General features: G+C 51.5%; 1 protein-coding gene across 6 annotated transcripts in view; it reads left to right on the top strand.

Moving 5' to 3' along the window:
• Positions 1-20,540, top strand: part of Adcyap1r1 (ADCYAP receptor type I) — a 44,590-nt gene extending 24,050 nt beyond the window's left edge. For 3 of the 6 annotated variants that reach the window (XM_090332683.1, XM_090332686.1, XM_090332685.1), the window contains 10 exons: positions 393-490; positions 894-1,026; positions 1,819-1,972; positions 2,281-2,341; positions 2,893-2,962; positions 5,802-5,893; positions 11,877-11,960; positions 14,814-14,943; positions 15,842-15,883; positions 17,206-20,540. In XM_090332683.1, coding sequence (XP_090188809.1) covers positions 393-490; positions 894-1,026; positions 1,819-1,972; positions 2,281-2,341; positions 2,893-2,962; positions 5,802-5,893; positions 11,877-11,960; positions 14,814-14,943; positions 15,842-15,883; positions 17,206-17,394 — 1,053 coding nt within the window. In that variant the 3' untranslated portion in view covers positions 17,395-20,540. The remainder of the gene's footprint in view (positions 1-392; positions 491-893; positions 1,027-1,818; positions 1,973-2,280; positions 2,342-2,892; positions 2,963-5,801; positions 5,894-11,876; positions 11,961-14,813; positions 14,944-15,841; positions 15,884-17,205) is intronic. The other 3 variants (XM_090332687.1, XM_090332688.1, XM_090332684.1) reach the window with 2 other exon arrangements.
• Positions 20,541-27,082: the final 6,542 nt, after the last annotated feature.

Below are 27,082 nucleotides of genomic sequence, written 5' to 3'. Positions count from 1 at the left end.
ACACCTTGGCTGCTGTCTATGCACATTGGTCTTCCTATGAGCCAGGAATCAAGGGGTTCTGGAGTATCAGGGGCTTCCTGGACCTTCCCCAAGCTCAGCTGCTCTCTGTTCTCACTGATCAGCACACTTACTTTTAACACTTTCCTTCAGTACTTGTTGAGCATGTGCAGAATGCCAGAACACAGTCCCTGTGCAGAGGAGACTAAGCAGCTTCACCAGCTGCCAGTAGGATGGGAGGCAGGTCCGAGGGAGGAGGAGCTGGGCCTGGAGACAGGAAGGCCTGGCTTGGAGGCAGGGCGTGGGTTCTGGGGGGGGCCCATGGCAGTCCCCATGTGGAGGCTGGTGGCTGTGGCAGGCCCTGCACGGAGCCCGTGTCCTTCTGTGTTCCCTAGGACTATTACTACCTATCGGTGAAGGCCCTCTACACTGTTGGCTACAGCACCTCCCTCGTCACCCTCACAACTGCCATGGTCATCTTGTGCCGTTTCCGGTGAGACCCTCTTTTCCCCCACCCCTGCACACTGTAGCAGGTATGCTCAGAACCCATCCCCAGTGTCAACCCTTGGAAGCCCTCCTGACCTCTAGCAGGGTAGGTGGAACCTTGACTCCTGTGAGGGCAACTGACCTATCCAGGGTCACACAGCCAGGTCACACAGGAGGCTGGGCAGGACACCTGCCTTGCTTGCCTTGATCTTCCTGGTCTAGACAGAGGCTGCAGAAGGGAGTCTACAGAAGGGGATGGGTTGGTCAAGGTGGGTACTGCACTGAGATGAGCCATGAGTGGACTCCAGGCATCCCCCACGTAGAGGGTGTGGAGGCTATGGGCTTGAGGATTCGAGGGGGGCTGCAGAGGCTTGGAGCTCAAGTCTCCTTCCTGCCTGGCTGTCGCCTAGGAAGCTGCATTGCACCAGGAACTTCATCCACATGAACCTGTTTGTGTCCTTCATGCTGAGGGCCATCTCTGTCTTCATCAAAGACTGGATCCTGTACGCCGAGCAGGACAGTAACCACTGCTTCATCTCCACTGTGAGTGAGCCTGGGACCTTGGAGATGATGCCAGGCAGGCCCTCTACCCCTGGGACTCCTGCCTTCCATCCCCCAGCAGCGCCAGTCTCTCTGCATGTGAAAGTGCTGTTCCAATGATGGAGAAAGCCTGAGAGAGCTCGGGCAGTCGTTAGTAGTCCACAGGTGATGTCACCCCAGACACATTTCTTCCCTTATACCTAGGCTTGCACTGGGGGCACATTCCAGGAAGGTGAGACAGGGATTCAAGGAGGAAACTGAGGCTCAAAAGGCTTTTGCCTGACCCCTAGTTTTAGCCAGCTCTGTGGCCCTTATCATTGTCTGTGGTCTTTTCCACACCTCCCTGTCATTCACTGGCCACTGAATGTATTCTTTTCCACAGAGCAGTGTGGATTCTGGGGTCTGGCTGGGAAGGTATACTTGGAATCCCTCTGAGAAGACATTTTGGGGGCTATGTCCCCTCTACCTGTGAGGAATCCAGCCCTTCATTTTACAAGAAGCCTTTGGTAGGGGGTCTCAGCTGCTCTGTTCCTACATCCCTGTTCTGGTGTGGCAGAAGGGCTCTGTGACCTTTGTCTGCCCTCTAGTGCTTGTCTGTTTACCTGCCCGAGAAACTCCAATTCACAGGATGCTGTAGAATCAGGTCTGCCACCCAGAAGCACTGAATCCTCAGGTACTTATGGTGTTTGAGCCAGTGAAGGGCTCCAGGCCTCACCTCTGTCCTGAGAGGCCAGATTGCCTGGGTTTGCGTGGCGACAGGGAAGAGCTCACCCCTCCTGCTCTGCTGTCCTGCAGGTGGCCTGTAAGGCTGTCATGGTTTTCTTTCACTACTGCGTGGTTTCCAACTATTTCTGGCTGTTCATTGAGGGGCTGTACCTTTTCACACTGCTGGTGGAGACCTTCTTCCCAGAGAGAAGATACTTCTACTGGTATACCATCATTGGCTGGGGTAAGTCACCACTGTCTGGCATGGGCTCCGGCCTGAGGCCCAGTTGTGGCCTTGGATCTGGCTTCAGGTGGCGCCAGCTAAGGAGGGAACCCCTTTTGTTTCACTGCCCATGGGGGTCCCCTGTCTGAGGGAGAAGTTGTATCCTAGAAACACTGCCAAGCAACGAGGCAGCCTGAGTCCTGTCCCCAGCTGCGAAGGGGAGGTACACACAGAATGCCTGGGTGTGAGGGGCAGCGAGGGCCCTAGGAACTCCCAGTGCTGGGGACAGAGACCTCTGTTCCCATGATACCCTTCACTTGTCTTCTCAGGAACCCCTACTGTGTGTGTGACGGTGTGGGCCACTCTGAGGTTCTACTTGGATGACACGGGGTGAGTATAACCCTGGGTTAGGGCCAGAGTGAAGCAGGTCCTTCCCCAGTTCCTCCATGGTGTCTGACTTCACAGGAGCTATCCTGCTACCCCTCTAGCCCCAGGTCTACACAGAAGCTCTGTCCTGGCACCAGCTGAGTACTGGCCCCATGAGTGTCTCAGGCATCTCGGCAGAGAAGCCAGCAAGGCGATAAACAACATTTCTGAGCTGTCTCTGTCTAGGCTGCTGAGCGAATCTGTTTTCCTCCTGGGCAATGGGGAGCAATGTTATGGGTGAGGCCTCATCCAAAGGACCTCTGGTCCACAGGGGAGACATGGGGTCCACTGAGAACCCCACTTTTTCATGGGGAACAGAGGAAAGGGCCAGGACCAGATGAAAGGCAGTACATCCAGGGCCTGGTCTCTGCAGTGCACAGAGCTCTCCTACAAAAGCCAGTCCCTCTTGGGGAGCTGGGCAGAGGACGGGATAGACCCCAGCTAGCTGAGCAGTGTTCTGAAGGTACCTGGGCTGATCCCTGAACATGTCTCTCTTCTCTCTGTCCATCTTTCAGCTGCTGGGATATGAATGATAGCACAGCTCTGTGGTGGGTGATCAAAGGCCCTGTGGTTGGCTCTATCATGGTGAGTGTCCTTGGGGCAAGGAGGAGGGTGAGAAATGAACCTGGGCAGAAGAGCAGGGAAGGAGGGAACGACAATGGTCAACACAGACCAGCTTCCTTCTCCTCTTGTAACACAGCATTCTGCAACATGGGTAGACAGGATGTTCAGCTCTTCCCTACAGGGGGCATAGGTACTACTTGTATGATTTTTCAGATAGAATCTTAGACTTTAAATCCAGAACCAGCTTTGGATGGTGATTCTCTATCAACTGCCTAGCTGGGCTTATAAGCACCCAGCTTGCTTTCTGAAATAGAGCCTGGCTAACTTTAGCTGGGGCTCCCTCCCCATCCCTACTTCCTGTGATGGTGGAATTAATAGAGGCATACACTTCCTCACTGAATGCCTTTGGGCGTTTTTAAGCTTTCTTCCTTGTTCTTGTTAGGTTTACATCTAGGATGTCTACCAGTTTGAGTTTGTATAGTGTCTAAGAACATTTTTTTTTTGCCATTCCCAGGGCTTAAACTTGGCCTGGGTGCTGTCCTTGGGCTTTCTCCAGACTAGTTCTCTACCACTTGAGCCACAGTACCACTTCTGGCTTTTTCTGTGTATGTGGTACCAGTAATCGAACCCAGGGCTTTGTGCATGCTAGATGAGCACTCTATCACTAGAGTAGGCATGTTCCTAGCTCTCTGAGGTCATTCTTTCATTGTATTTTCTGATGGGTTACTGCCAATATTTAGGTAAATTATTGGCCTTTGCTTTTGGTTCTTTGCTTAAGTATGTTTCCAAACTTTATTTGTTCTTACCTCTTTTTAATGTGCTTCACACGGGATTTCTGTGCAGAAAATTATATAATCCTTAAATAAAAAACAGTTTTTGCCCTTCCTTTCCAACATTTGTCCCTCTTGTTCCTGTTTTGACTTTGGTGTTTGGCAGTTACTCTGCACTGAATTAGGAAAGTCTCTTTTCCTGGCTGGTTTTAGTATTCCCCTTTCCCCCACCCCCCAGACATGGGCTTGAACTCAGAGCGTGGGTGCTATCCCCTGAGCTTTTGTGGTAAAGGCTAGCATTCTTCCTCTTGAGCCACACAGTTTCACTTCCACACTTCCAGCTTTTTGCTGGATAGTTTGAGATAAGTCTCGTGGACTTTTCTTGCCTGGGCTGCCTTTGAACCTGTGTCCTTAGCTATTCAGACTTCTGAATAGCTAGAATAAGGCATGAACCACTGTTGCTTGACTGTGGGTTTTTTGTTTGTTTGTTTTAAAGTCAAGCGGAAGTACTGACTTTTATCAGTTGTGTTGTGGATATACTTACTAATGTGGTCATGCTTTTAGTGATCAACGTTTCTGGCCTTTTCTGTATATGTGGTCTAGAGAAATCAAACCCAGGGCTTTGTGCATGCTAGGCAAGCATGCTGCCACTAGGCCACACTCATGGTTTGTGTGTGTTATGCTTGTCTGGTTTTTATTTACTTTATTTTTATCTTTAATTTATTTTTATTTTTTTTTGAGACAGTGTGTAACCCAGGCCCAGTCCTGGAACTCAAGATCCTCCTCATTCTGGGATTATGGGTGTGCAGTGCCATACCAGGCTTTTCTTGTTGTTTACTGTTTGGTTTTTGGTAGCTGGATTTTGTTACTCTGCTCTGAAATGATTAAGCAGCATGTAAATTGCATTTTTAACTTTTGAAGTTCATAAAATGATCCTGGCCTGATGCCTACCAATACATATATCTTTGAGTACTTTCAACATTTCTGAGGTTGTTGCTCCACTGAGTTTTTTGATCAACTCCATATTCTCTTATGAGATAAAATGTATCTCTTGTCCTCTCCCTCACCCCTAAATTTGTTGAATCGTGTTTTCTCACTTTGGATTGAGAAGCACTTGCTGAGCTAATTGCAGACTTGTAGCAGTGAACAAAGAGGTACAAAGGAAGAAATATGTGTCACCTTTCTGATTGGTCTATAGAAGCCAAGGAATGAAACAAACATTAAATATTTTCATGGTGCAGAGCTCTTATTTGGTCCAATTTCTTTCTTAGGACATTTTACCTGTGTTCATTTCCTTCCTTGTATATGTTACATTTGAGATATCTTCCCTGGCTTTGTTATTTTCCGGCAGCTATTATTTTTTAGTTAGATTGGCTTTGGGTTCTCATCTTTTTCTCTAAGGACAGCTTTGGCTACACCCCAAAGCATCCCTGCGTAGTCTTGTGTTGTTCCTTGTTTTGTTTCTATTTATTTGCTCCCAGCCTCCGCCTCTCCTGCTCTACACACAGCTTCCCACTTTGTTGAGAAAGCCTTTGTGTCAGATCTCTGGAGCAGGCAAGTGCTGCAGCATGCAATTAGCAAAGCCTCTGCCTGTCCCTGCTGCCTCCCCACATGTCGTGACTCTGATTCTGGACTTCCTTTCTGTTTTTATTAGACCAGGTCTAGTTATGTAGCTCAAGTTTGCCTTAAATTCATGTTCCTCCTCCATGCAGCTTCCCAAGCTTCCAAGTGCCGGGATTCAGGCATTTGTGCCCATGCTCAGATGAATTTGGAGAAGGTGTTCCAGAGGTGGGCAGTCACCTCTGAGGTTGCCTCTTCTTCTCTTTCAAGTTCTGTTTTTTTCCATCACCCCAATCCCACTTTCTTTCTCTTTCCAGAAATTGCTCGTTTGCCTGGCTCATGCATGACAGTCTTTGTACTCCTGGGGACCTCAGTTCCTCCACTTCCATGGCTCTGGGGTTGGGCATATGAAGGTTCTCCTGCTGCCATCTTGAATTAGAAATCTGGGTGGGATCTGAGGGTCCTGGTAGATAGTTTTCAGTCCAAGTCTTGCCCATAGTCATTTCCACCTGCTGCTCTTTGTTCCACAGATTAATTTTGTGCTGTTCATTGGCATCATCGTCATCCTCGTACAGAAACTTCAGTCTCCAGACATGGGTGGCAATGAATCCAGCATCTACTTGTAAGTACCACCGTGTGGAAGCCATTTCTGACTGCCACGTGGGCCCCACACTAGGCTCTCAGGCAGGGTGAGGTGTGGGCCTTGCTGACTGGGTCAGCTAGCTTCCTGATTAAAGTGCCTCTAAAATAGAACTGCTCTTCCCAGACCCTCCCAAAGTACAGCCAATCTAGAAGCTTTTCATCTATTACATGGAAGGGGAATGACAGAAAGAGATGCCAGAGCCTGCATGACTCTAGAAAAATTAAGGTGGAAAATATCATAGTCCCCAGGGTAGCTAGGGACTTGGTTGTTTGGAGATGGGTTTCCTTGGGGATACTGGTTCTGTGGAAAATTCGTGAACACCATTGGGTACAAGGATGCCTGACAGCTCTTCCTCTCCATCCATCATGTAGATACCCATCAGGGCTACTGACCCATCAATTGGGTGGGTGTCCTCAAAGGGGTAACCTGGAAGGGAATTCATTCTCTCTGTCACCTTCCCTTAGGCCAGCTCTACCTCTGTGTCTTTCTGGTCCCCCTTTCTCAGCCCCTTCCTCCTCAGGCTGAGGTATATCTGCTTCATTTGTAGATATTGGGTTTGGGGACATCTCTTACCAGAAGGCTTTCTCTATATCTACAGACATTTGATTCACAAATAGCATGTTTGGAGTTGGCTTTAGCAACTTGTCCCTTTAAGCTATGCCCCTCAGTTTTCATCCTGAAATCAGACTGAGCACCTCCCCTCATGTTGCTGGTCTCCAGAACTGGAGCCTGCCCCTCACCTTTCTGGCCTCCAGAACTTGACCATGCTCAGCCAAAGTTGTGGGACTATTTCAGATGCTGAGGAGGAAGGCTAGTGGCTCTATGTGGCTAGTTGGAGGCCTAGCAAGGCAGTTCTTGCAGCTTGACAGGAGCTGTGGGATTGTTGCAGAATACTTAGTGCCTGGTTCTGTCTTCATCAGACATCCCAACTTTGTGTTGGACACCTTGATATCTGTCTAGGAAGAATGAGTTGGGTGGCAGTGAGGTCCTGGCAGAGCCCTCCCTAGCACCCTAACCATTGTCCAGGGATAGATGAGAGGAGGGCAAATCATTCAGGGATGAAGACCTAGGTTCTTCCCTGGGCTTCTTGGGGAACCTTGGGGGAGCCTGACTGGGCAGCCTGGATGCCTCTCTGATCCCCAGGGGCTGGGAGTGGCTAGTGGTGTGGAGCAGTTAGTCTACCATCTGGTAGCTTATCACATTTTCTCTGCCTTTGCAGTCATTATAATACATTGGAAATGATAGACTTTTTAAATCTTAATTTACTGTCCATTTTCCCAAGCTTTTGTAAGTTTTTACCATCCCTCACTTTTGTATGTCTATTCCATAGTAGGAAATTGTTACATTAATGGAAAGCAGGATGCGCTGGTTGGGCCAGCCCTCTGTTACTATCTGCCTTGACCTACATAGATCGTCTCTTCCTACATCTCAGGGAATCACAAAAGTGGGCCCTGCTCTCTCCTCAGTTTACTACCCAGTGTATGAACCCATATCTTTGTATCAGCCTCAGTTTCTCCTGTTGATTTTGACCTCACTTCTTCACTGACAGTCACCCCTGGTATTTGGTCCTGGGGGAAGACTGGAACTCTGGAATTCTCCCAGCTTCAGTCTCCCCTTCTTGGGAGGGTTTGCTTCTTCTTCTGAAGACCCCAGGGCCTCTTCTCTGGCTGGAGGCCTCTACCTCCCTCCCCACTCCTCAGCATGAGCAGGGACACACATATAGGGACTCAGCCTTGGTCAAAACAAAGCTGGTCATATTTAGTCAGCTTGAACATCTTGTTTGGGGTAGTGTAGAAATACCTTACAAGCTGACCAAGTCCTTTATGTAGAGAAAGCCAAATGTCTGCTGCTCTCAATCTCCAGAGATGAGAAAAATTCAGATTCATAGGTATATTAGCAAGGTGGAGGTTGAGGATAAGGGACCTGCTTGACTCGTTGAATTCAGCCACATGTCTGCGTGTTCCCAGGGACTGGGAGACCCCTATTGGCAAGTGTGAGGTTAGTCCAGTGAGGCGTTATGAGATAGAACCCCATTTTATAGCTTGGGAGTTTCTTTTAAGGAAGTACCATGAGTCCTGTAGAAGGGAGGGAGCCACAGCTGTGGTGTGGGCACGTGCCATGTGCCGTGTGCCCAGACTTGACCACAGCTGCCTCACTGGCCTCAAGTTCTCCATGCTGGAAGCTGGGGCTGATATAGCACATGATATAGGCCTGGTGGCCTTCTGCCCTGTGAGAAAGTGCTGAAGCCCTACTACAGCCTCCAGCCCCAAGGAGGGAGGGTCACATCTGCATGGGGAGGAGGGCAGAGCCTGGCGGTGGGAGGCTGGAGATGACAGGTGTGGTGGGAATGGGGAACCCCAGGGCCATGCCTGGGCTCCCAGGGTGTCCCACAACAGCTCTCTGGTTTTTTCCTCTGTTTCCAGAACAAACTTAAGCCTGGGAGTCCCCAAGAAAGCCAGAGAGGACCCCCTGCCTGTGCCCTCAGACCAGCATTCACTCCCTTTCCTGTAGGTTGGTTCCAGCTGCTCAGATGATAAGGGCTTGTCTTCCATAGATCACCATGCCTCAGAAGGACCCACTGGGGTGTTGGGCTCTGCAGGGGCCAGCGGTACCCAGCTCACCCCCATCTCGCCTGCCTGACACTCCTGGTAGAATGACTGGCCAGCTGTGGGCTCAGGGGCTGTATCAGAGCTCAGGGAGACTTGGACATGGGCAGAAGTTAGTAGGGAGCCTTCAGCCTGGGGCAGCAGGGCCGGTTCTTGAGTCAGAGCAGGGCAGGGAAGAGCAGGGTGTGCCACCCGCTGCCTGAGCTCAGATCAAGGTTTTCCTGTGCACTGCCACGAGGGCCTCTGGTTCTGAAATGGGAGGATGAGGTTTCTAGGTATGGAGCTGGGCAGGAGGAGCCTCAGCCTCACCTTGCAGACCTGGTCGTCCCTGGCTGGCTCTCATTGGAAGACAGACACTGGCAGCCACTTCTTGAGCCTGGAAAGTTAAGCTGCAGGGGAATGGAGCCAAAGTCTCTGCTCACAGCTCAGCCATCCATCTTCCATCTTCTACTGTACCTGCCACAGGCCATCCCTGCAGATCGTCACCCTCATTTTTGCAGATGGAGATACTGAGACCTAGCACAGGGCAATGACATCACCTAAGATTGCATAGCAAGCCAGTGGCCCGGCACCCCCTGGTCAGAGAGCACAGGGCTGCTACTGGTCCAGACTCCTGGGGATGTGTGTGTGTGAGGGGGTGGGCAGGGAAGCTCACAGGATCTGTGGAGCTGTGCTGCTGGTAGAGTGCCAGAGCTCCAGAGAGCACTTCCTGGGGATGGGCGGGGTCTCTGGGATGCATAGCATCCTATCTCCTGGGGCTCCTAGTGGGGGTTATACTCTGTGGACCACCATTTCAGCCATGTGTAGCTCTCAGGACCAGAACTGAAGGTGGTGCTGTGTGCCAAGGGCTTCCACTGGCCTCTGAGCTGCTGGGTGTGTCTGGCTGCACAAGTATTCATGGCATTTGGTCACTATAGAAACCTTGCACTGGATCCCTGGGGACAGATGGGAGTGGCAAGACTCAGCATGGATTCGACCTTCCTGTGACACATAGCACAGTTGTCCCAGAGCTGGGCCTGGAAGCCAAGGCTCCCTGATATGCAGAGAGAGGCTCCAAGGAGAGTAGGGGGCTCCTGCCTTCTGATTCAGATTGCTTTTCAGGCAGCTGAGCCCGACTCCTTGTCTGGGGTTCTTGTCCTCCCTCAGAGCCAGCTCAGAGCTGACCTCTGCAGCCCCAGGCCCCTCTCTTCCTGTGGATGGACCTCCTCTCCCTCTCCCTAATTGTCCTGAGACTCTTGCATCTGGGTCTTTCTCACGCTCCTGAGTTCCTGGCTCTGCTACTTTGCCACCCGCTGGTTGATTGCTTTGCAGCTTGTCCCTTGCGGTTATGATTATAGTCACGGGAGGCCTGGGGAGTGGTGGTGGTGTTGCGGGGGCTGCTTCTCTTCTTCCCCCAGATTCAGTTTTCCTGAGAAAACTGAGCAGTTTACCTGCTCCCCCTGCCCACCCATCCCAGCACACTTGTCTCTTATGGGTCTTACAAACACTTCCAAGAAATCATTTACCAAGTCAGAGGCACCTGTGTTTACTGTAGAACCACCTCAAGTCCAGGAAGGGCAGGCACACTTTGGAGCTCAAGAAAAGACAAGGAATCTCAGAGGATACAGAGTTCAGTCTGAGTATTGCATGCCGTACAGGCCACAAGCACAGACTTGTGCCCTCGTGTTCATCATCCATCCAGCTGAAGCTGAAGAGTCACTGGCCACCCCTTCAAATGTGGGATGGAGATGATGGACTAATCAGCCATTCCCATAAACCCAACCACGTTCTTTTAATCACTGAGTGAAGCATCCTTAGTTGCTTCTGTCTCTGTATACATTCAAAAAAGGCTTTTTGGCTCGATGCCTAAATTCAAGCCTGTAACCTTAGCTTCTTAAAGAGGCTAACATCTGGAAGATCACAGTCCAAAGTAAGCCTGGGCAGAAATTCTTAGAGACTCCATCTCCAACAGAAAGCTAGCTGGAGGCTTGGCTTAAGTCGTACAGTAGCCTAGCCAGCAAGCTGAGCAAGTGTGAAGTCTGATTTCAAACTCCAGTATTTATTGGGAACACATGAAAATTTCTCAGGGGTGTGCATACTTCATAACAGCTTCGTGAGCCTGACTCCTGAGGCAGCCCTTCTGGGAGGTGGTTTTGGGGGAAGGGGGTCAATTAAAGTGCAGATCCTGAGCCAGCAGATTGGCTGGTCACAGTAGCGGTTGGGTTTTCAGTTTCTTTGAAATTCTCAGGGGGGTCCACTCACAATATCAGATCACACCTTGAATTTCTCCTCTGCACAATGGGCCTATTGTTCCCACCCTGTGGTGGTGTGCACTGAGAGGACAGAAGCCTGGAGAGGCATCAACGTGTCCTATTTGACAGTGGGCCACAGGAATTTATCAGTTCACTGGCTCATTCAGGAACCTCAGCACCTGCTAAGTGGTGCCCACGTGGGCTATGGGTGAGTAACTTATTGTGTAAGATGCCACAGCCATCTCTGAAAGGAAAAGAAGTGTCTGTGACTCATTCCAGCTCAAGCTTGCGCAGGATCAGAAAGGGCCAGTGAGGTGGAGTTGTGGCCAGAGGCCTCAGAGCATTTCACTGCCCACGAGAACCTGGAGTTAGGCCAGCCAATTCCTTAGGGCAAGGTTTCTGCAGACCCCAGAATCTCAGGGGTCTTCAGCCCCTGCTCAGTGATCTTTTTAGAATCCCTGCCTAGTTCCGTCTGATGTCATTCTCCATGATAGCAGTGTCCTGCATCTATGTGGCCAGTATGGTCACCCATTGTCTCAGGTGTCTATGGAGCTCTGAAGTTGTGGCTGGAACAAATAAGGAAGTGGGCTCTTTGAAGATTCAGATTAACCAATGTTAATTCAAATAGGCAAATAATATAGAGAATTGTTTGTCACAGCCCACTCAAGCTGACCTTGAGTGAAGGGGAGGTTTGGGCTGGAGGAGAGAAGGGGAAGGGGATACCAGAGGACACTAGGGGAACTTTACCACCCAGGCCAGGACTGGTCAGTGCTTCTGGTACTGAGTGATAGGTGTTTCCAGCTGCTCTGGCAGGTGACTCTGCGCTTGAGGCTGGCTCATTGCCTGGGCCCGGCCTGGGCCTGTCTAGAATCCACACCCACGGGTGGTGGTGCTGTGAGCACTCATGTGTGCACATAGAGCTGTGCGCACACGTGTACATGTAAAGGTATGCATTTCTTTGGATCTTGTCTTGGCCCTTAGCTTCCTTGCTTCCTACATTACTGTCCCGGCCCTCTCTTCATCCCTTCAGCTTTTCTACCCACCCTGGGTCTCCCCAAATCCCTCCTTGGTTTTGTTTTTGCCCAATGGCCCAGCTGACAGAACTGCTAATCTTGTCACACCCAGCAGCTGCGTGCAGAAATGCTACTGCAAGCCACAGCGGGCTCAGCAGCACTCTTGCAAGATGTCAGAACTGTCCACCATTACTCTGTAAGTGTGTGTGGCCATGGCTGTGGCCGGGAGTTGTGGCCGGGAGGGGGACGCATGCTGCTGCTGCCTCAAGCTTGCGTCCTGCCAGGCTGGGAGCATGGAGGCTGCTCTGCCTCCGAGCCCGCCCTGCCCCGCTGTTGCATGTGGATGTTGTGCGTCTTGTGAGTCCTCTGCAGTCTTGTGGGAGGATGGGCAGAGTTGGGATGAGCATTGGCCCTGCAGGAGCCTCTGGGCCCTGGCCGGGCCAACAGGAAGCAGAGGTGGGATGTTTGCTGCCTCTCAAGTGGCTTTCCCAGATTCCGTGCTTCCCTGGACTTCAGTTTTTTTTTGGCTACAAACTAGTTCTCAGAACTTGAATCCGTAGAAGCCCCTCCTCCCCCCTGTAGAAGTCAGGGGCCTCCCTCCTTCCCCCTGCAGAGGGCAGGGGCCATCCTCCCTTCCCCACTTCAGTGGGCAAAGACCTCCCCAGCACAGAGAACACTTTGTGTAGGACTCTGCCAGGGTCCTACGAGGTGGGCCTTTGTCTCCATCTTTTACAGGTGAGGTGAAGAGACTAACCCAAGGCCACGTGACTGGCAGGATTTGAGGCTAGGTTCCTAAACCCCATGCTCCAGGTCATCTCTGACCAGGGTATCCTTCCACCTGATTCCCACCTGACAGGGCCCACTATAATTGGGCAGCCTGCATCAGTGGAAGCTCTTTGTGGCATTTTAAGACTAGTGCTGGCTTCTGATGGAAGGGAGATAAGGCTGAATTCCTGTGTCACTTCCTCTGGACCAAGCAGACCAAGTGTGAGGCTCACAGTCTCTGTTCCCATATGCTGGGATCCCCAGCTGGCCTCCCTGCCTGTGCAGTGTCACTGTGTGGTGTCTTCTGGGTGCTCAGAAGCATCCCATGGGCCACACTGTGGGGTACCTGGGTGCCCTCATATCCTGCCTCCTGGGCGGAGAGCAGAGCTGTGTCTGCAAAGCCCTCGTTTCACCCTCTGAACCTGACCTAACATCCCTGAGGATGCTGGAGAGGCCTGGATTTTCATTGCTAGGGTCCTCTTCAGATCACAAGAACAAGGACCCAGATCTGAAAGAGCAAAGGGTGGGACGGGAACTCAGACAGTCCTAGGGTCATACCCCTTCCTGAGTGCCTCCTCTGCAAGCTTCTGCTTTAAAGTCAGCCTTTAAGCCAGACCTGCAGAGCACCCGGCGCCCAGACGCCATCATTTCCAGCTCTTCCCCTCTGCTCTTCCAACTCTCCTTCTGTCCACAGATCCTCTCCTGTCTTCTGTGCTTGGCCCTGGTACACAGAGGTCCAGGTGCCCAGGTGCCTAGAAGATGTTTTGTTATAAGGATTGCTGACTGTCTGACTTGTGTGATCTACTGACTCCTCCATGGTGTCTGCCCTGTGCCTGGCTGTGCTGGCCACAGGCCTTTAGGGCCTCAGCAGGAAGGGCAGGGGAGAAGAAGGCCAGAAGCACAGGCAGCACAGAAGCACAGGCTGCACGGAGGGTTGCAAGAGGGCCCCCAGCAGGGACTGCTCACAACCTGTTGGGACCAGTAGGGCCTATTGTGAGCAGAGAAGCGGCAGGGGTGGCCAGCCCTCAGGACCTCCTTCTGGGCTGAGCCTCCTGCTGAAGACCTCCTTCCCTTTCTGTTTCTTCCTCCTCCTTTTCTCAAAAGCCAGGACACTGAGTACCATGCCACCTGGGCACACTAGGGAGTGTTACTGACTCCAAGGTTTTGACTTTTCTGGAGATCTAGAGCCCCACACTTATAGAATGTTCTCCCATAGGGGGACTTGGTGGGAGAGGCACATGGTATAATTGTCCCCAATCAAATGGCCTTCAGTGACCCACCATCCACTGCCAAGGGCTATACTATGCCAGCAGTGGGTGAGACTGGTGGTTTAGAGGAGGCAGGCTGGATACAGCTGAGAGGCGGTGTCAGCAGTGCAGGATATAGCTGAGGGGCTGGCTATGTCTGCAGTGCAGTGCAGGGCACAGCCATGGGGTCATGTCTGCAGTGCCAGGCTGGATCATTCTGAAAGGCCCACAGGGAGCCAGTATGCTAGGGTAGGTGATGACAGCTGCTTTGGGAAGCCCAGGGAGTACTCACTCTCTGCAGACAAGGCCCAGAACACACATTCTCCATAGGTTTTTACTGTGGCTTCTTTGCTCTGAACTCTTAGCACAGGGTTGTATCTCACTCTTGGCAGCCTGGGGAACGTGAGAGAATGGCCTCAGTTAGCCTGGTGGGCTCCCTGGTAGAGCAAACGCCTTCTCTTCCTTTGGCCAGGTTCCTGGGCAGCAGCTTCACCTGTCCAGGTAGAGGAAGGCCATGTCCAGAGACAGTCCTACCCAAAGCCCTTCCCGAATCCTTCTCTGAAGCACATCCATGTTCTTTCCTTGTCACCAACACAGGCCATCATTGGCAACCGGTGTCCCCAGCCAGCACTTGGCTCAGAAATATCTCTGATTCGGGCTCTCAGAGCATTCATTACAGAGCCTCCTTCCAGAGTGAGAACTTTGCTTGGCCTGGAGACTCCAGCCCCCTCCCCCCCCCCGCCCCCGCGGGCTGTCCCTGTGAATTCTGCACACTGTCCAAGGGGCCTTATTGATCCTGTGTATATTTCTGTGTATGGCTCTGCAGGACACTGGTGGGGCTCTGCAGACTGGCCCAAACAGTCCCTGAAGTCTTGCTGTGGCCAGTGACCTCTGTGGTCAGTGAATTGCTCTTCAAAGCAGATCACTGAGCAGATCCAGGAATGGGAACTAGGGGAGTGTTGGGCTCTCTGTCCTCCACACCTTTGGTTCCCAGTTCAAGCAGCCCCTGGAGCAGATGTCTTGCTTTCTTCTCACAGACGGCTGGCCCGGTCCACTTTGCTGCTCATCCCCCTGTTTGGAATACACTACACAGTCTTCGCCTTCTCTCCAGAGAACGTCAGCAAGAGGGAAAGACTTGTGTTTGAGCTGGGTTTGGGTTCCTTTCAGGTAGGCACGATGCCCTGGAGAGCAGAGATGACTGGGGCCCAAGCTCGGGCCTGCAGCAGGTTGGGGACCCGTGCACACTGTGCTTCTGGGCTTTTTTGTTCTGAAATGAGCAGCTCCCCTTGGTGTCTTCTGGAACCTCCTGTGTGAATGATCTGTTCATCAACCCCTATTTTTATTCAAGGCCATTTTACCTGACACTTAGCCTGATGAGTCTCAGAGTTGTTTAGGTGGAATTCTAACCCCTGGATCAGAACCAAAGTCTCCTATCTGTGTGTTTCAGCCCGCCCATTCCTCTTGGACCGAGGAAGGCCAGCCTAGGGCCCAGGGACTGTGGGGAGCAGGCCAGAGGTGTCAGGAAAGCCTTAGTGCTATGTCTGCCATAGATGAAAAATAGCTGGGTGGGTGCCTAGTCCTTGCTCTGCTGCTTACAGATGTGACTGGTCAGGGAAAGCCAAGTGGGGGAGGGCAGAGGGTGAGGGCAATGGTGCTTGACAAAAACAGGGCAGGTGTCTCTGTCCTGCATAGGTTCAGGACCCTGGGCACTACTAGTTGAGAGTCTATTCTGGGTGTTTAAGGTGGGAGTACTGGCAGCAATGGGGAAGAGCTGGACTCTGAGGTTAGGAAGGGTTCAGCTAAGGAGGTTTGGGATGGGAGGCCTTGGGGCATCACTTGGGGCAGGGCTGGATCAGTCTGGCTCTCTGGATGCACTCATTTGAGTGGGCAGATGTCCCCTATTCAGCATAGGACTCCAGATCTTTGATGTCCCCTATCTGGCATGTAGTTTTCTGCATCCAGTTGTTGTCCACCCCCATCCCATCCTCCCAACATTGCAGGTGAACATGGCATTGCCAAAAGACCTTTGCCGGCCTCTCAGGTATGTGCTTTCCTCTCTCCTCAGGGTTTTGTGGTGGCTGTGCTCTACTGCTTCCTGAATGGGGAGGTAAGGTACTAGCGCTTAGCAGGGAGGTGGGGCACTGGAGGGAGCAGCTGGGCTGAGTGCTGTGCCTGCAGCTCTGAAGGCTCCCTGCACGAGGAAGGGGAGGCTGGTTGCATAGCTGCCAACACTGCCTGCCATGTGGTCCCTGCTCTCCATCCTGGTGGGCATGATCTCTCCCTCTTTGCAACTGAGGCCCAACCTGCAGAGTGTTTCTGCTCACCAAAGTGCATCTGTGCTGCTGGCAGAACCCCTTTGCACTAGGACACTCAGTAAGGAGAGGAGTTGTCAGGAAGCAGTGACCAGGTTGGTGATGGCTGGGGCTGGCCCAGGGGGCTGTGTTGGCTAGAGCAGTTGTACTGAGAGCTGCCCTCTGCAGACCAACCGATTTGGATCAGATCTGCTCTCCGAGGAGTTAAGGGTGGTGGTGAGACCTTGAAACAGACCCCAGGGAGAACCTTTCTGGAGTGCTCCATCTCCAGGGCAATGGCTTGGGGCTTCTTATCTGGCTTGTTGGAGCCCAGAGCAGAGGTGCTTGAGGAGTGTGCAGGGGTCTGTCCAGAGCTCCCATTTAACTGCATGGTCCTGACCCTTTCCTCCTGTTTTGAGATGAGAACATTGTGCTCAGTTGTCACCGGGTTAGCCTAGAGCAAGGGTCAGATTAGGACAGACAAAGAGGGGCAGAGATGGCCTTGTGGAAGGTGGTTGGGAGAGTCTTAAGCAGCTGGCCTGGTCCTGTAGAAGAGGTGGAAGGCAGGAGGGGAGAAGCTAGTGCTGTTCTACCCAGCCATGCAGTTTGCACACAGCACCAACATACATGGCAGGGGGAAGTGTATGGAGGGCGAGGTTCCCTGGGCACAGCCCCACTTGCTGTGCCAGCAGCAATGTGAGCCTGTGTCTGCTTAGTGGCTGTCAGCCCTCACTGCTATTGGTGTCACTTGGGAACTTGCAGAGGCAGCATCTGCCAGGAGGAGCTGATGTCACTGTTCATAGGGCTGGACATCCTAGATGCATAAACTTGTCCAGGAGGCTCTGTGTGGGCTGGGACCAGCCTGGTGCTGGTCAACCAAGGCCAGGATCCTTACCTTGATCTCTGTGCTCAAGGAGCATGCTTGGTGGAGCCCTGCCAGCCCCAGGAATGCTCTCTGGGAGGCATGGGCAGGCAGCTGTCTACAATCCTCCCCTGGGCTAAGTGAGGCAGAGCCGCAGGCTGCCCTGAGGAAGCAGGAAGGGCTGGAGGTGATAGGAACAGTGGGAAAACCCCAGGCCAGGGCAGGCCAGCAGGTAGGCAGGGCGTCTAGGAAGTCACAGGAAGTTGCCCCTTGCAGGTGCAGGCGGAGATCAAGCGGAAATGGCGGAGCTGGAAAGTGAACCGCTACTTCACCATGGACTTCAAGCAGCGGCACCCATCTCTGGCCAGCAGTGGGGTGAATGGGGGCACCCAGCTCTCCATCTTGAGCAAGAGCAGCTCCCAGCTCCGCATGTCTGGCCTCCCGGCTGACAACCCAGCCACCTGAGCCTCCCTCCCTGAGCCTCTCCTCTCCCTCTTCCTGCACAGGCTGGGGCTGTGAGCAGAGGCCTGCACAGCATTGTGCCTCCTCCCCTCTTGGGCAGGTCCAGGATGAGAAGCTGGGCTCCTTCCCAAGGGGGAGAGGGAGGCCCCTTGTTTGGGTATAGCCCCCCACATTGTGGTCCCCTGGGTCCTGATTGCCATGTAAATAGTCCTCAAATTTGGGTAACTTACCTATCCACCCCCTACCCCATATCCTGCTCACCTCGTCCCAGCCCCAGTCCTGCTACGCCCTGCATCCTGGCCTGCCTCAGTGATGGCCAGACCCCAGGCATGGCCTTGTGAGCTGAGGCTGAGGCCGAAGAGAGACCCTGCTTTGGGGAGGTGGGCTGGTGCTCACCCCTTCCCTTCAATGTGGACATGGGCCTTTCTCAGCCTGGGCTCAGCCCTTACCAGAGGTCCTGCTCTGGAGACCCTTTGTGCTTCAGTGCAGGCCAGCCCCAGGCCTCCTCATGCTCCCCCGGGGTCTTGACGTCCAGACGCCCTGCCCAGCTACTGGGTACCAGAGTGTTGGGACAGCCCTGAGTAGAAACTTCAGTTGAGGAGATGGGGTTGAGGGTCAGAAAAGTTCTGGTGCTTTTCATTTGATCCAAGAACTGAGAGCCAGAATTGCGATTGGGATGGAGATGGAGAGGTTTGGGGACCCATGGGCAGACCTTTGTCATCTCCGTTGTTTTCCAGACTCAAGTGGGGCTGGGCTCCTCTGGTGGCTTCCTTGCTGTCCCTCTTGTCCCTGATGGTGGCCCAAGAGTAGCTGTTCCCACTTCCCCAGTGTCCAGTTCTTCCTTGTCCCCCCTTAAGTCAAAGCCATGACTAGGACCACCCAGCTGCCTTCCGAGAGTCTGTGAGTCTGAAGCACTCTTCATCTCCATGTGCACAAGGCCAGGACCCAAGGCTTCTCCACCCTGCCTCCATGGATGGGGAAGAGGCCCAGACACTTGGGCTTAAGTACTGAGCTCTGAAACACATGCAAGGCTTTGCTTTGTGTGTCCTGGACACTGGACCACTGCAGACAGCTGCCAGGGTGTTTGGGAGGTGCCATGCCCACTCCTCAGTCTGTGGATGGGTGGAGTGGCCCCCCATTGCCCATCCTGACCCCCACCCAGTGGTCAATTGTACAGCTGCAGCCTAAGAATGGAAAGTCAAGTCAGACCAGGCTGGGAAAGGTAGAGGAAGGTGCTGGAGAGCAGGGGCTCGTGTGGCCCAGTTCATTTTGTGTCTGTCCTTGGTCTTGATCCTGTCTGTGTTTGTGGACCTGTGTCATGGCTATGTTCTGGAATGCCTGGGGATTTGGGACGCAGGAGCTGTTGCTTCACTAGGTTTCGTAGAGGGACACGAGGTCATGCTTCGGGAGGATCTGGAGTGGCTGGTGGGAGAAGGCACTCATTGCTTTAATTTAGTGATGACTCCTGTGTCCTTGACTGGTTAGTTAAATTTGTGGATCTTTGGCAAAGCTAGAGGAAGAAAGACTCTCCCTAGCCTTTCCCAGGCATGCTCAGTGTGCAGTGACCTTTGCCCTGCTCCTGACCCCATCCGTGATCACCTCACTTGTTCTGGAGGTCAGATGTATCAGCCAAGGAAGTGCCTGCTGTCGCCTTGATTTCAGACACTGAGAAGTTTGGAAGGGGCTCTGGCCTGGATTCAAAGACCTGAGATCTGCCCCAGGTGGGCTCAGATTGCTGGGACTATGAGCATAATGCTCCTCATTCTGAGCCTCAGTTTTCCCATTTGTGAAATAATGTGGCCTCTAATGATTCTCCAGGCTATGTACTTTAGTAATTTTCCAGTCCAAGACGTAGGCAGGTAAAATGGCAAGTGTCACTCCTGTGTATATCATGTAAAATTGTGTGTGTGTGTGTGTGTGTGTGTGTGTGTGTGTGTGTCTGTGCCTATACCTGTTTATATCTGTGTAGCAGTGGGAAGATCCTGTTTATTTTCCCTTTCTTAGAAACGAAACTTCTTCCATTCATTTGGCCAACCACAATGGAAGTTATTTGAGCAGAAGAAAAGCCAAGGCCATCGACCTTGGGCGTAACAATAAACCCAGCCTCCTACATCTGGTGGGATCAGATGCCCTGAATGCATGGCACCCTAGATCCAAGAAGTATTCCCTAGAGTGTGAATCCTGTTATTTGCCGTCATCCCCACTGGCAGATTTGCTTCACTGTGAAAGAAGAAATGGCGACTTTTCAGACCAGGATCACAAAAAGAGAAAAATCAAGATCCACCCCAGATCCCACGTTTCGTGCTGCACTCGATGCCCAGCTTGTGGCCTCCCAGAGTTTCTAGGATACTGTAGATTCTGTCCTGGGTTCTGTGGGGATTAGGGTCAGGGAGCTCCCTCCTGCCAAAACTAGAAATGCCTGCATCCATCGCCACTCACTTGGTCTCAGCAGCTTGATCTGCCCTTCTCCTGAGAGAAAGCTGGAGGGATCCTTTTCTTAGCTCTTTAAGGACCATGGCTCCTTCAGCCCCCCCCGCAAATAAAAAAGAGGAGGGAGGGAGGTTAAGACTTTGTCATCATCCTCTTCTGCTTGGAGCCAGGAAGTGAGTAGGAGCGGGTGCTGGGACATCTCAGTGGTGCCACTCACCTGCTCGACCTTGATTCAGGCCCCAGCCATCACAAGGTGCTGGGAAAGAGCTTGGAGGTCTGCAGGCCAAACCTCCAGTGGGCTGATAAGGACACACTGCACACATCAGAAGGAGGAAATGGCTTCACCTATGTGTGCAGCCCTGTGAGTGGGCGGGAACATGACCCTCACCCAGCCTTCTGATGACAAGTTATCTTGTGTGGGACAGAGGCCCTCGCTCTGAAAAGCTGTCCGGCCTCCAGGCTTCAGGAGGAGCAGGAGTCAGCAGAGTGTGGAGATGCCTGCTCCAACCTGGTTTCTTCCACGCTTCCTGGTCCCAGGCTTTCCCTCTGCCTCTGAGCAGAGGAGGCCACGAGAGAGCCGGAAGGGAAGGGAGGTGCATGAAGGGTCTTTGGAAATGACACTGATCTGGGGAGCCATTCCTGAGAAGGACTCCAAAAGAACTGACTGGCTATCTCCTGCTTCAAGCCTTCTTGGGTTGACTTTCACACCATTTGTAAAACCACCATGGAGGAGGCTTTGGACTTGGAGGGTGCAGAGGTCCAGGTTTGTCCTCACCCATTGACTCAGTTTGCTCTTGAGCATGGGGAGGGGAGAATTCCATGTGCTTGCTGTGAGCATGTCCATGACGCCATCTGGAAGCCTTCAAGGACTTGGTGTACTCATGTGCCCCCCAACTCCTTCCTGGACTCCAGGTCCTGTGGTGAGCTTGCACTTAGCTGTGTGTCTTGTCTTATGTCTGTCTTCTGTGGCTTTGTGCTGCCAGGGCTGCAGTGGTGCAGCCCCTGGCATCCCAGATGTGGCTCTAGGCTCTCGCTGGAGCTGGACCAGCCTGGGTTCCACCTCCTGCCAGACAGAGAAACCCCACACACCATAGAACTACGCTGCCTCCATTAATGCTGTGCTTACAATCTTGTCTGGTATTTTAAGGATGTCAACCTGCTGTAGACAGCTCAATAAATGTCTCTTCATTTTTGCTGGTGGCTGTAATGGGTGGAAGTAGAGGGCAGGGAGCAGAGGACACTGAAACTCCATTACTACAGAACAACCCTGTCTACAAGGCCCTGTGGCCTTGTGATTCCAAAGTAGGGGTATTCACATGGGTTTGAATGAACTGAGAGCAGACTTGAAAGAGTGAAGATGAGCTGGGAGCTGAGATCTGAGGATCGCAATTCAAAGCCAGCCTGGGCACAAAGGTCTATGAGACTCTTATCTCCAATTAACCACTAGAAAACCAGAAGTTAAAAAAAAAGAAACCCAGAAGTAGCACCGTGGCTCAAGTGGGTACAGTGCTGGCCTTGAGCTGAAGAGTTCAGGGACAGCACCCAGACCCAGAGTTCAAGCCCCATGACTGACAAAAAAAATGTGTTGGCAAGGTCTGGCTCTCAAAAGATCTTCCTTCCACTTGTGTGGAGCCAGGATTACTGGGTTTGGGACATGTAAGCAGCTCATGGAATAGTCTATTCGTGAGGTCCCACAGCCTTGCCTGTGCGGAGCCTTTTGTCCCAGAGAGACATAGCACATTCTCGACTGCCAGAGCCCCACCCCTCTCCCAAGAGAGAGTCAGGGCCTCACACCAGCCTGGACACCACAATTTCACCACCTCTGAAGCCCTGACTTCTTGGGTCCACTTAGGAGAGACCCGAAGTGAAAACTAATCTGCTGGATTCTCTCACAGAAGGCTTTTCTAGTGCTTGTGCAATGATTATTCTCACAGATGTGACCACAGTGAAGTCAAGTTTCATTCTTAGAGGTCGTACACATGTTTGAGAAAGGGGAGCATGGGAACCAGAGAGAGGGTGAATTTGTTCCAAGTACACTAGCAGAAATATCATGAAAACCCTTCAGGTTACAGGTGGATGCTAACCTAACATTGAAAAATCTTAAATCTTGTCTGGGATTTAAGGATGTGAACCTGCTGTAGGTAGCTCAATAAATGTCTTCATTTTTGCTCGTGGCTGTAAATGGGTAGAAGTAGAGGGCAGGGAGCAGAGAACATTGAAACACCATCACTACAGAACAACCCCATCTCCTGCAAGAAAGAAAGCTAAAGAGCCAAAAGTAAATTGATAGTCTTGAGTTCAAACTGAGCTGTACTTCTTTAGCAACTGCCAAGACTGATCTACTTTATCCATTTGGGTTAGATCCTATGTCAGCATCCATTCTCCTCCACAAGAGATGATTCTAACTATCTTTTCTCCCAACCTCCTCCTCAGACCCTGTCCTTTAGTCAAATTTTGTCTCTGACAAAATACTGGATATAAACAAAGGAGGAAAGGTTATTTTGGTGTACAGAGGCTTCAGTCTGTGATTGCTTGATCTTTTTAGGGTGGGCTTGTGTTGAACTAAGTTGTGACTTGGAGCCTGAGGGAGAAAAGCTGCTCACCTCAAGGTGCCAGGAAGCAAAGAACAAGAAAGTGACCAGGAGGAAGTCAGCTGACAGCTGACTTCTACTAAATCTCTAGCTCTGAATTTTTTAGGCTATCAGATCTGATCCAGGAACTCAGTCCTAAGAACCCCAATCCTCTTGAATCTCTGAATCCTTGAATTATCTTAATCAATTAGGATCAGTTTTAGTAGCTGTAACAGAAAAACTCCAATAAAATGTGCTAAAAGAAGACAGACGTTTAACTGAGCAGGGTAGTACATACCTATAACCTAGATTCAGAAGAGGATGATGAGTTTGAGAACAGCCTGGTCTAGATAGCAAGACATTCATCTAAAACAAATGATTTACTATTGCCAGCAACAACAACTGCCCCCTACAAACAAGACAGAGCTGATTGTCCCATTAAATTCAGAGACAGACAACTGAGAACTAGTCTTATGTCTTTGAGGTCTCTCCACAGACTTCAGACTCTTTCCACCTCGCTGTCCTTAGTACACAGGTACCAGTCCTTGCCAAGACCAATTCTAGCTCATGATGGCTTCTAGAGTTGTGGATGGCACCAGATTTGATGTGAAGTAGGAGAAAACAGAATATCTCTGCCTTTATCCACCATCTCTTCATGCCTCTATCAGCTACATCTTACTGGCTAAGGTCCACCCCCCCTGCAAGAGGCCCCATCACATGCCTCAGTGACACTGGAGGAGAGGGATATTTGCCAACCAACAGTGGTCTGCATCATTATCTTGATCCCCTAAATCTTTTGGTAGACTCATGGTTACAGGACTTGTCCCATATACAGGACAAAGCTGTGTGCACATCCTACTTTGTTAGTAGCAAACTTGGGCACAGTTTTCAAGCTCTATCTCAGACTGACACTGAAAGTTTTCTTGATTAGATTTAGGGAGTCTGTTAACCCATGCACTGAGGTCTGGCCTAGCTTCAGGGAATGGGGATGGATGGTTTGCCTCATGTCTGGCTTCCTCCATCCTTTGGACTCCCTCTCATGGCTGCATCTCTCTCTCTCTCCCTCCCTCCTTCCCTCCCTCCTTCCCTCCTTCCCTCCCTCCCTCTCTCCCTGCGCTCGCTCTCTCTCTCTCTCTCTCTCTCTCTCTCTCTCTCTCTCTCTCTCTCTCTCTCTCTCTCTCTCTTAGTGTATGTTAATTATATAGACATTTTAGGCAGCTCTTCAATCAGATTGAGCTCCTCCATTGCTCTCTCACTTCCTCATCCTGCATCCTCCTTATCTTTAAACAGTTTTTAGTGGATTTCATTATGTCATACCTGAATTCAGTGCTCTTGGAACTTTGACATTAACGCTTTTTTAATTAGGTGGTCCTCAGAGACAGTTCTTGAGTGGAGGAAGAGAACAAGGGCAATTGTTATGTATTAGTGATGGTGGTTTCCCTGGTGAGTTCTGCAGAACACAGAGTCTCTGCCTTGGTGCGGCTGCCTCCTGGTGGGCAGCGTGGTGCAATGGCTCTGCTGTAAACAGAGACAGCTCCTAGATGCCATAGTGGACCCAAGGTTATGAATTAGCCAGGTAAACCATCACCAAATGCTCTTCTGGACTCTTTCTAAATCAGGGAGCAATCCTTAGCAGACAGTAGCCTGGTTTGGAGTCCAGGAATGACCTTTTAGGTTGTTTAGATTTGTCCTGTAAGCACTCAGAAGAGATGTCACAAGAACAGTCTTAGCCATGTAGACTTTTAAGAAGGAGGACAGTAGGTCTCATTCATCAGCTTGTGCATCGTGTGCTAAGCGCTGTGCTCAGGCTGGTGTTGGAGATGCCAATCATGGGTTCTGTTCTGCTGGGGAGACTCAGCCAATAGTGTGGGCTCTAGGAAGATGGTTTAGACTGGGCAGCCAGAGAGGCCTTGGCACACAGGAACGGAAGCATTTGACCCTCCCAGACTGACAACATCTCTGCAAATATTTTTGGCAAGAGCATGTCAGGTGGAGGAGCCACCAGGAGCAAAGGCACATGAACACGCATGGACGAGGTACACATTGTTCAGGCTGTCCTAACAAACCCCATGGTGTAAGAATGCTCATTACCATTCTTTCATGGTTATGGAAGCTAGAAATGTGCAGTTAGGGCGCTGCCCTCTCTCATGGCTCTGGGGAAAAGTGGTGAATTATTTCCTGTCCTCACTCTCCAGTCAGTCCCAACCTTCTACAGAGTCTAGGGCCTATTTCAAAGCAAGAACGAGTTAGCTAATAGTTCGATAATCAGTCATCCAATGCAGTCTTTGAAGCCAGAGGACCTGAACAATTGTCATATGGTTCCCTCACAGACGCCCCCACAAAAGGGATTGGAGGAGATCTCAGCATTAGTGGGTTCATTTTCCCCCACCAGGACAAGGAGTCTTTGTTCTGTCCCCAGGGCTTTCTCTTGGCTGATTCAGTCGCCCCCTCTCTCTTCCATGTTTACATTGCCCCCCACCCCCACCCCATGGTCTTCTAACTACTTCCTGGAGCTCACCCAAGGTCCCTCCTTAGCTCTGCTGCTCACTCAGACTTGCGTGCAGCTTTGTGGCCAGGATTTATTTGAGTGGACACTTGTGGTTACCTGGGAGTCACTGTGGTGTTTTTCTTAAACCTGACAATCTCTCCATGGGCAAAAGCATCAGTTGGCCTCTGTGGATCCACCTGACCCTTTATGCCTAGGCATGACATGAAATTGGCATGGACAAAGCTCCTGTTGTAAGCACCATGGAGAGAGGCAGATACCGGAGTCCAGCACCAGAGACAGTTCCAAAATGGAATCAGTGAAATCCCACTGGCTTTCTAAAAAGGGACTGATCCTCCCAAAAGCTCTTTATTGTTTACAAATAAATATGTGACATGCAACAAATTTGTCTCAGAGACTGACACTCAGGTTGGTACCTGACCTTCCTAGAACTAAGAGATGAATACATTTCCACCTCTGGCTCAGCTACGCTTTTCTCAGATCAAAGCATTATAGGTAGATTTGGAGCCCACTGAGATCTCACTTTCCCTCCCTGCTTCCTTTCAGCATCAGCCACCTTAGGGACATAGTCCACAGTGTTCTTAGGAGTGTTTCTGAAGTAGTTTCCTAGTTCAGTGCAGTCTGGGGAAGACTGGAGCTCAGGAGCGAAGCGTTCTGTGTTAAGATGCTTCTGTCTCACGTAGAGGGGTCCAGACTGGACAGTGACCTCAGAGCGGAGCTGGGGCCACAAGGGCAGTGGAGCTGACAAGATTTTGGGTCTGTGAAGATGGTGATGAAAATAACATGGCCAAGTCCAGGTGGGGAAGCTTTCTAATAAGTGGGCTGAGATTGAGGGTGGGGGGACAGGAAGAGTCCTGCCTCAGACCAGAAGTGTCGCCTTATAGTAGGTCCAGGCAGGGACCTGGGAGGCCATTTCTGGTCTGTCGAACATAAACCTCATTCTAGAACACGGAAAGGTGGAGGGAAACACCTCTCCCCTCCTCTAACTCTTGGGACCAAAGTGGGTGGGTTCTGAGCACTCCATGGAAATGGATCTGAATGTCATATAACTTGTGGATGCATTTAGTGTGGCCACTCCCATGCCCCACAATCCATGCATTGTGGATGCATTTGGTGTGATACTTGGTAGCAGAAATGTAGAGCTCAGGAAGCAGCTGAGTCCTCTGGGGCCTGGTACAGATATGTGATACGATTTCTTAGCTGTCCAGCAAGTCTGGGATGTTTGTTTTCTTCCCCAATGCCCAGCTGCTTCTCTGATATCCAGCCCCATGGTGGATTGCCCTGGCCTCCTGCCTGCATCCCCCTGAGCTTCCCAGGGTCTCCCAATGGCAGTTCTAATGCCTGCCTCACAGGGAGGTATGTCCTGAGAAGGTGGGGAAGCCAGTGGACAGCATAACCTGAGGTCACTGATGGAGGAGGGAGGATGATGACAGAAAGACCATGTGGGCTCTAAGGAGGAGGACCCAAGGCTGCTGCTGGTTTGTGAAGACTGGGAGAGCAGCTGTCTGGGTTCCAAGTCATCCCTGGCCAGCCTTTTATCCTGTAGGGCTGGGTGGACTCTCACAGAGCCTAGCCCTGTCCTTGGCTCCCAGACTATATAGAGGACTGCTGGAAGGTGAGTAATTATTTTCCTTTTATTTTAGCTACTAAGAATAGGCTCCAGCACATTTGGGAGCCACATTCCTCTCTCACAAAAGTTCAAGCCTCCTCTGGTCTTCTTCAGGGCTCAGAATCAGGCTATAGATAGCCAGATGGGGAAGGTTAGGCTCTCAGGAGTCTCCTGCCTCCAGCTCTGGCTAGGACCAGCTCCAACACAGGGAGAAACCACGGCTACAGCAGTCTTCCCAGGGGCCCAGCCCTCATCAGTCCTGGAGGAAGAAGAGGCCAATGTAGAAGGCCTCAGCCCTGAGACAAAGAGAGAGAGGTTAGGGGGAGGAGAGAAGAAAGGGAGGGAGTGATGGTGGGCCTCTTGGACCCCACACATGGTTCTGTTCCTGCCTGAGACCCCAGCAGTGCTGAGCCTCCTGGAGACACCTGAGCCCAAGGCTGGCAGCACAAAACCTGGAGGTACACGAGGTACCCAGAGGCAGTGTGGTCTCTGCAAGTGGCCTAATGTGGGCGATACGTCACCAGCAATGACTTCTTTTCCTCAAAGGCAGGTCAGATCCAACCATAGTCATTCACC

This window comes from Megascapheus bottae, chromosome 5 (genome assembly GCF_031878675.1).
Source record: "Megascapheus bottae isolate mThoBot1 chromosome 5, mThoBot2.hap1, whole genome shotgun sequence".
In the NCBI taxonomy this organism is placed as follows: Eukaryota; Metazoa; Chordata; class Mammalia; order Rodentia; family Geomyidae; genus Megascapheus; species Megascapheus bottae.
Note: the sequence above shows the minus strand (reverse complement) of the source record. Positions and strands in the feature narration are given on the sequence as shown.